General features: G+C 40.2%; 1 protein-coding gene across 1 annotated transcript in view; it reads right to left on the bottom strand.

The window, feature by feature from the left end:
- The window catches only part of CXADR (CXADR Ig-like cell adhesion molecule), a gene marked incomplete in the record, with an annotated part of 696,415 nt that overhangs the window by 110,044 nt on the left and 577,196 nt on the right, over window positions 1–9,175 (bottom strand). Inside the window, 1 exon segment of the mRNA XM_044072195.1 lies at window positions 4,981–5,119. Coding sequence (XP_043928130.1) covers window positions 4,981–5,119 — 139 coding nt within the window.

Below are 9,175 nucleotides of genomic sequence, written 5' to 3' on the forward strand. Positions count from 1 at the left end.
AATTCTGGACATTCTGCGAAAATCTGTACAGTTGAGAGTTATGCCTTGGAACCACAGGCAACTCTATTTCTGAAAATAATGTCCAATTCGTAATGCGCAATAAAGGTATGAGCATTAGACAAAGTGGCCACAGAACAAATAATAGAAACTCTAGCCCAAAAGGCTACAGACATAGCCACTGACCTGGTTGAATGCACTTTGGGCTGTTTTGGTAAGGGTGTACCTCTCAAGGAATAAACAAAGGAAACGGTATGTAATCCATTTAGCCAGTGTAGGTCTTGAAACTGGACTTCCCAATCTTTTAGTAGTAAAGCAGACAAATAACTGGTCATTTTTTTCTGAATTGCTTGGTCCTGTGAAGGTAAAAACACAGTTGCCCAAGTACATAAAGATGATGAAGGGTACATTCCACTTTGTTTTTAAAACTGGGGAACAAAATTGGTAAAACTGATGACCTGACAAGATACTGGTTTCAGAGGCAACGTTTGGTAGGAAAGGAGGATTTGTAGGTAAAGTAACCCTGTCCTTGTGAAATACCAAATATGGTGGTTTGGGAGACAATGCCAGCAGTTCAGATACTCATCTTGCAGAAATGACATCCATTTTAGGTGATGGTTCGAAGGGGCAGAGTACCAAGGTTTACAAAACCATAGTGAGATCCCAAGGTGGAGTATGGTTCTTTATAGGAGGTCTATGTAAGAAGGTACCCTTAAGAAATACCTTACCAAGTTTTGATGATGCTAAAGCAGAAGCATTAGCACAAATATGGTAGAGATTGCTGCTAACTGGACTTTTAACAATGGAACCACTTGCTCCACTCTGGAAAATCGAGGCAAGGAAATCTAAAACAGCTGGAAGTGGAGTGGCAAAGGGATCCAGTTCTCTCCAATGAGCCCGAACAGAGAACCTTTTCCACTTACTTTTATAAACTTTTTGGGTAGAAGGGTTATGAAAAGATAGTAGGATTTTTTGGCATGAGGAGGAAAGCCTGCAATGTCTAGCCATCACTGGAACTGGAGAAACCATGCAGTCAACTTGAGGCCTGTAATATTGAGTGAACTTGTCCAGAATGGTGATATCGGAGATCTGGACTGGGCTCCAGCGTCCAAGGACATACTTAATGAGACCAAAGGAAGGGAAACCACACTTGCCGTCAATTAGAGAAGAAATGATAGGAGAGAAAAGCTACCAACAGTGGTATCTAAAAGAAATATACCTGCAGGTATAAAAGAAAACAGACTACCAATGATGGTATACAAAAGAAAATCACCAAAAATTTGAAAGATACAAGGTAAGGAGGGTATTGGACATTACAAAGGAGATGGGATTTACAAAGGATGAAGTAAAAAAAATTAGATTTTCATTCACACACTCCAAAGGAGCTTGAGAAATTGCAATCCAGACAGTCTTGAAGAGTGGCAAATGAGATCTGGGGTGTTGTGTTCAGGGGTTTTATGGATAAAGGAGGAAGGACCTCAAGATTCAAATTCTAGAATCTTTAGAAAGTAGCCAAGTGGATCAGAGGACTGGATATGAACCCACTCATTGAGGTCCGAATGAAAATGACAAATCAGATCTCTTGTTTGGTGGCTGCTGTTATATGGAGTCCACTGGTGGAGGTTTTGGCTAAAAGGGCTCATATCTTTTGGGGTGTAAAATCCTGTCTGGCTTCTTGGGAATTGTTTTATTCAAGTTGGGTTCACACGACCAAATCGATAAGCTTGTTGGCCGGAGAACCACTTGCACAGCAAAGATGTCAGTCCACAGGCCTCAAAACCTCAAGCACCTCCTCATCCTGAGAGGGAGGTTCTGTTAGCAAAGATCCCCTTTGGTGCATAAATTTCAGAAGGTTACCAAAGGAAGCATCCTCTGGGGGGGACTGTGGGGATCCATCTGACTCCAGTGACTGACAGGGAATCAATGAGTTTCCTCTTACACACCCTCTTTTTGAGGTTCAGGGGATTAGTCTTCTAAACTGTTAGAGGGGTGCTTTTGCTCTCTGGCACATAATTTGAGGTTAACAGAAGAAATCAAACTTGCGAACATATAGAGACTGAAAGATGGTCGAAGAGTGGAACACAGGCCAGCAGAAACTGAACACACGGTCTTAGAAAGACATGATCCTTCCAATCACCTAAAAAGTGTCAACATCCAATAGATCCGATAAGCCCACTACTGCAGATGCATCCATTTTCTCTGTAGAAGTGACAGAAGACATATGAGGAGGGCCTCCCAAAGCCATGAAGTACAGATGAGGGAGATAAGAAAAGAGCAGTCAAAGGTGGACATCTCTGACATCACCAATGGCTCTGAAGGTCTCAGCACAGTCTCGAAAGGTGCTGACCCAACTTCAGGAGTTGAGTAAATTTCAAGAATCCCGGAGAAAAACAAGCAGGGTAAACTGGTCTCTGGGGCACAAAATCCAGAAGGTACAACAGTTCCAAGAGACCACAGCCAAATGTTGGATCGGCAAGGACACTTGGATAGGGGTCAAGTGAATTGTTCCAACTGCCTTTCGAGCCCAAGGGAGATAAATGATCCCCATTTCAATATGGGTCTTGAGAAATTTCTGCATACAGTGATCCAAGTCCACTTCAGACATGCTCCTACACGACCTGAAGTATCACAGGAAGGTCTAGAGAGAAGATGTTAATTTGTCACCAGTCTTTTTTGAGAGAGTCTGGTATGGTAATTGTATAAAGAATTTCTAGATTTTCAGAGTAGTAGTATAGGTGAGTGTATGTGCCCAATGCTCCTTGAATCTATGCACTTTAAGAGTTGAGGCTGGAGCTAAATCTTTAGATTTGGTGGGTTTCTCTGACTTTGATTCTCTGGATCTGGCAGAAGGAGGCCTTTAAAATTAGTTTGTTCTGTTGATCTGCTAATACTCTGGGTCCAAATCAACACATCCTGCAAAGAGATGGAGACTCCAAAGCAAGCACAAAGATCATAAAAATCCTAACAGGGGATATACGACCACATTTAGTACTTTTTTTTCTTTTAAAACTAGTTAATTTATCTATCATTAAACCACTGTGTACTTCTGAAAGCAATAGAAGTTAAACGCTAAACACTAGCACAGAGCACCATGAACAACTTTACAATTAACTATTACTTAACTATAATTTTAACTACTATATGAACTACAATCACCCACTAGAAAACTAGCTACTGTGAATGCTCTAAAACTCTACAAGTAAGAGAAGGAAAAGGCGAGAACTGCCTCGGGGCTTAAGTTCAAAAGTCTGATAAAAAGGAATGAAAGTTAAATCAGCAAAACTACTAAGGAAAATATATCCTAGCCTAAACTGGCTAATGGCTGCTACTGATCCTGAGGGCTTCCCATGAAAGCAGCAAATGAGATCCAAGGCAGCTAGAGGAACAGAGAGATTATTGGAAGGAGCAATTCATAAAGGGATTCTAGGCTGTAGGACTCAACTGGATTGGATCCAATCAGTATTTTGAGGACCCACATGTCAAATCAGATGGATGGAATGAATAGGTTCAAGTCTCTAGGAGGGGTGGTTGAAGGAGAGGGAAGTCTGAACGAGTAGGGTAAAGCTAGAATCAGAGAAGCCGCAGTCAGCTGTCACAGAATGTCAAGGGTGGTGTGAGACTTAAGAAGGCCAAAGAAGCTGAAAGGTAAGGAGTACAAAGCAGTGGTGTGAGCAGTAATTCTGTACAACACAGAAATATGGGAATTGAAAGCAGGGCTGTTGAAGCTAGATGATGGAGACAAAGTGCCCAAACCAGGTGGTAGAACACACTGTAGGACAGAAAGAAATGAGGACACCAGAGCTAAAACTAAAGTAGCTCCTACTGTAGAGAAAAATCAAAGAGAACAGATTATGGTGGTTTGGACAAGTGCAGGAAAGCAGACGAAGACTTGCTGAAGATTTGAGAGAGACGGCAAAAGGAAATGAGAACGTGCAGCAAAAAATGGATGCAACAGCCAGGAGAGACAGTCAAAGAAGGCAAGGGGAGTGGCAATGAACAGAGTGATGCTAACAAATGACCCAACACTACAAATAAGGTGTGGTGCTGATGAACCAGTCACTGAACAAAAGGCATTCTTTAATAATAATAATGGAGTTACAATCAATGCAACCACATATTGACAGCTAGTGACTAGAACTTTGGTGAAAAAGCAGCACAGTCCACACAAATACCCAACAAACCAATTAATGCACAAACTTGTACCGCTTGCATTCAAAAACTTACTCAAAGATAGTTTCTCTAAGCATGTGGAATTTAACTGAAACACTTACTAAAAAAGCAACAGTGAGTCACTGTAGATTTAAAGGGATAGTGATCATTTTGTTTTACAATGTAAGCACCAAACGATAAAAATAAATGCAGGTTTAAAGGGACAGGCATTGATCCCTTTTATGGAGTATGCATCAAGTGACAAAATAACTAAAATATCATATTTAACAAACGGTCGGTCTGGAATGAAGTAATGAAACCTAATTTCCTAAGCAAGTACACATCCACCAAATGTCAGTGGTAAACCAACTAAAAACACATGTGGGAGGCATTAAATTAACTTCCAAAGTAAAATAGCAATAATTAACTGGTTGTGTGACATTTTAACCACCTGTGCTTTTGTTGCACCACTCAGGTTTCACTGTTGTGGTCTAAATATAGCACTCATTAGCAAGTACTGCATAATCCACATTAAATATTGCTTAAACAACTATAATTAAGCCCCATATACCTGAAGGCCTGCCTCATATCCGATGCACTAGTATAACTATTTTCTCCTGTACCAATCATCCCTTTTCATGTCATTACAGTGAACAGAGTCCAGATTTGCTGTGCTCCCAAACTAATTATTTTCATAAGTTCTGGTATCCCATGCTCCCCAAAGAAGATTAATAATTTAACAGACATGCTTTCTATACACTTTGGTTCATTGCCAAATCAAAATCAATTCAATTTTAATAACTGTTGAAAAGCATGCGTAAATAGGTGCATTACTTTATTTCATGTTGGATTTCCCGCTCAAATTTCTTTTCCTTACGTCGCCTTAAGCAGCAGAAGATGAGTATCAGCAACAGCAGCAAAAACAGAAGAACTCCAATGACAGCTCCTGCAATCACTCCAGCATTGTTTGTAGCTGTGGCAATAAAAATACATGTCAAAAACAATTATGTAAAGAAGTATAAAACAAATACAAGATGACAGAAAGATATTCAATATTTCAGTCCATCCATTACTTACCATAAACACAGCAACAAAAATTAGGCAGAACGTTTAGTGGAATGACACTGTTACCTACAATTATAAGACTAATTGTAATTCAGCAGTGCAGCAGTTGGTATTACTCTCAAAACTTTGTTCCCCAAGTTCTGACTGTGGTTGCCTTCTGTGGGCAGTCTGGATGTCTTATGCATTTGTGGCAAACCAGGTATTACATTCTCTTATCCCAAAGACATGCCATAGGTCTCTTTGCTTACATGACTACAGGCAGATAGTAGCTACATGAGACATTCAGTCCATGTGAACTGGTATATCCCCCCCTCCATGTGAACTGGTATACCCCCCCCCCATCAAGGTTTCTCTATCTTGCACCCTCATACTCCTGGGAGTCTCAGGCTTCCCCATGAGCTTGAACTGGATAAACTGAGTATCTATGATTAAATGGAGAAAATATTACAAATAATCAATACAAAGAAATAGATTGATGTCAGAAAAGGCTGGCTTGGACTCAAGTTTGTTCATTTTCTCATTAACTGGATGAGGCCACAGTAACAGTTCTCATCACGCCTTACCTTATTTATGTGTTCTTATTCTTAGCTGCTTCTGAACCACCTAACCACCTTTTCTCACAAAGGTAATTTTATATTTGTATGAGAGAAAACCATCTCATTACAAATTAAATCTCACTCTTCTTAGGTAGGTGTTCTTTTGTTTCTGTAGCATGACTTCTGAAAAATGCCACCCTTCTTGGTTCCTTAAAACAGAATCTGAGTAACATACCGATCACTCTCCTTCATCCTACTAAAGTCTTTAATTTACAAGGATCCAAATTCAAAAAGCATTGCAGATTAAAGTGGTTTATCCTGCATTAGACACCCAGTAACAAAACAGTACAACAATGCTTCCCCACATTAATGGACATCACTGTTCCCACTCAACCAACTACAATCAAATTGATTTTATAATCATTCATAAAACTTATGACATGACCTTACTGGTCTTAATAGTTTAGGAGGTTTCCCAACAGGAATGCTAGGACTGAATCTATGGCTCATCATTCATTGCAAATTACATAGTGAAAATAGTGAGCTAAAAAAATCAAAATGATTTTTTTGCAGAGGAGGCAAGCCCCCACCCCCTGAAATTATAAATACAAACTCCATAGTTGTGCCACAGTAAATGGGAAATTTCCCCAAAAAGTGTAATGCCAGCACACACAATATAATACAATACAGTGAAACTCACCGTGACATTAAATTCTCATACTAAAGCTACTCAGGAAATACAGCAGCACAAATTCGTAAGGAAGGAATCTAGGCCTATAGCCTTGGGGAAACAAGGGCTGCAGTGCCTTCCAGACAACCTGCGAGCAACGTTTAGTAAAACTACTTGCTCAAGGTTGCACAGCAGGTAAATAAGAGCTGTGGGAATCGATCCTTGTATCACAGAAACACTACAGCTCACAGCGTTAAATCCTGTGCACCAACTCTCTCTCACTTTATAATTTCACGTTTAAGACAGGCTTCCTTCCCTCCAGAAAGAAGGGAGAGCTTTGCCACTGGCTCTTCCATGACAACGATGCCAGATTTCAATGGATGAAAGGGGAATGAACAATAGCCACAGGACTCAAGGGTCTTCTAGAAGATATGTTCTTAGTATATCAGCCAATTTCTACTTAAGGGTTATGAAAAGCAATTTTGCAGCTAGTATAATGGGGTGGTTACAGCCATTAGCTTCACCCACTGAATAACCAGGATGGAGCTAATGGAGCAGTTGGAGGAAAGTGGTACACAAGTACTGACATGCAATAAAAAAAAATCTAAATATAAATGTTGGAACTTACAAAGGTGATGGCTTCTTCAGAAGGTGAATGTGACTTACAGATTTAAAATCAAGTCTTGGAAGATGAAATCTATACATATTTTTTTGTGCAACTGAACAGGCCTCTAGGAGCCAGTCATCCAAATGAGAATATACTTTTATGCTCTGCCTTTCTGAGCTGCGCTGCACTACACCTACAGAAAATACTTTGTATGGAAAGAGAATGCACTGAATGGGGGTGAGGAGTGCCGCCCCCGCAAAAAACACATCTGAAAGTATAAGAAAGCACAGTGGTATTAGGAACTCACTACAACTATACATTAGAGTAAACAGAATGGTGTAGCATTGACTCAGGTCTTCAGGCAGGAATCCCTAAAGTTTGTTATGATTTCCACAGATCTTCCCTCTTCCACCTATAGGTCTGGAAGACTCCCTCTCACACCATGCCCTGATGTTGATAATTTCCAGGAGCATCCTCCACCAAAATCATTGTTGGATATTTCTTGTCCTAGGAGGTGCAGATTACTCACTACAGCCAAAGTTCAATCCATGCAGGGGTGACCCCATCCCATGTGGGAGACAACCAAAGTATACCTAAAAATTTGTCTGTTTAGGCAGCTGCTGAAACTTGAGAACAGGCTGCCTGGTCAGGTGGAACATGGAGGTAGACAAAGGGACAAGCTGGGGAACCCACCTCAACCATTGAGAAACGGACAAGATGATGAGAAGGTACTGGTATTGCAAAAGTGAATCAACTCAAACATCTACAATTATATTAGGTTCCTTACACATTACTCTTATTAATTCACTGCTGCAGTACTGACAACTGGAAAGACTCCCAAAGTAGAGGGTGGCTGGTTGGTTGACCTGTTGGCATGGCCAGTGCCAAATGCCATGCAAGATGGCAGTGGCAAACTTTACCCCATCTCTGGAGATGCTGGCTATGAGATAACTGGCAAAATGTGTGGACTGAGGACCATGCATTGTATTTGCTTTCTGTGCTGTAATACCCACTCAAGAAGGCTGTGGTTGCAGTTTTGGCCTGGTAGAATGAGTGCTCACTAGACCTGAAACAGGCTTACCATTACAGTTGTAACAGAGGTAATATGATGAACTGTGTTGTGTGCAGATCAGTTTTCCTTTCTTGCCTTTGGCAAAGGTAAACTAGACCAGATTTTTTTTTTACTGCTTCCGTCTTATCTGGGTAATACCCTAGTAGTCGTCTATGCCGAAAGTAACACCCCCCTTTTATTTTGGAGAGGACAACAGGGTGATAAGCCTGATTTACAGAGAGTTCAGTAAACACTTATGGCATACAAGAAGATAGTCTTAAGGATGACCAGGTTCTTATGAAATATCCAAATTAAAACAAAAGAGCCAGCACCAAAGTGTTGTTACATAGATAGTTTAATCATAATAGCGTCACACTTGCCTTCCTCAGTGAATAGACATGCTATGACACCAGAATGAATATATAGCAATAAAAGCATCACTTCCTATTGAGTACTATCCTCCAAATTAATTAATAAACATAAGTAATTTCATCAAATACTGAATTCATATAAACAATGTAGAACATGCTTATAAATGATCATTTAACCCAGGTGAGAACAGGCCTCCTAATTTAACAATCCAATATTTTTTCTTTAGTGTTCAAAATAGAGTGCCAGCCTAATTTATTGGATCTGTCTCCCTGTATCTTATCTATCATGGTGAAGCGAAACTGGGCAGTGGAATGCAATGTATTGTGTCTATATAGAGCATTGGTTAGTTTGTTACGGATGAAACTAAAATGTTCTGACATATGAATCCGTAGAGGACGTGATGTTTGCCTAATGCAGAAAGCTGAGCAGGTGCAGGTAGCTAAATATACCACCCAGTCAGATACACAGTTTCCAAAACAATGAAGATCATAAACTCGTCTCAAGTTTTTGCTTGTAAATTGTTTAGATTTATATATATATATAGTTACAGAAGTTAGAGGCCACATGGAAATGACCCCAGGAGTTTATCCCCTGTAAAAGAAAGTTGAGGGCACATAAGGAGTCCACTACCACGCTTCTTATAATGTGCAAAGTGTGATGTTTTGCCTACACAGTATGAAAACTGACACTGGTTACCCAATGCCCAGTTAAGTTATTCATTGGGAAAA

Source organism: Protopterus annectens, chromosome 5.part0 (assembly GCF_019279795.1).
Source record: "Protopterus annectens isolate FY-2018-M chromosome 5.part0, PAN1.0, whole genome shotgun sequence".
Classification (NCBI taxonomy): domain Eukaryota; kingdom Metazoa; phylum Chordata; order Ceratodontiformes; family Protopteridae; genus Protopterus; species Protopterus annectens.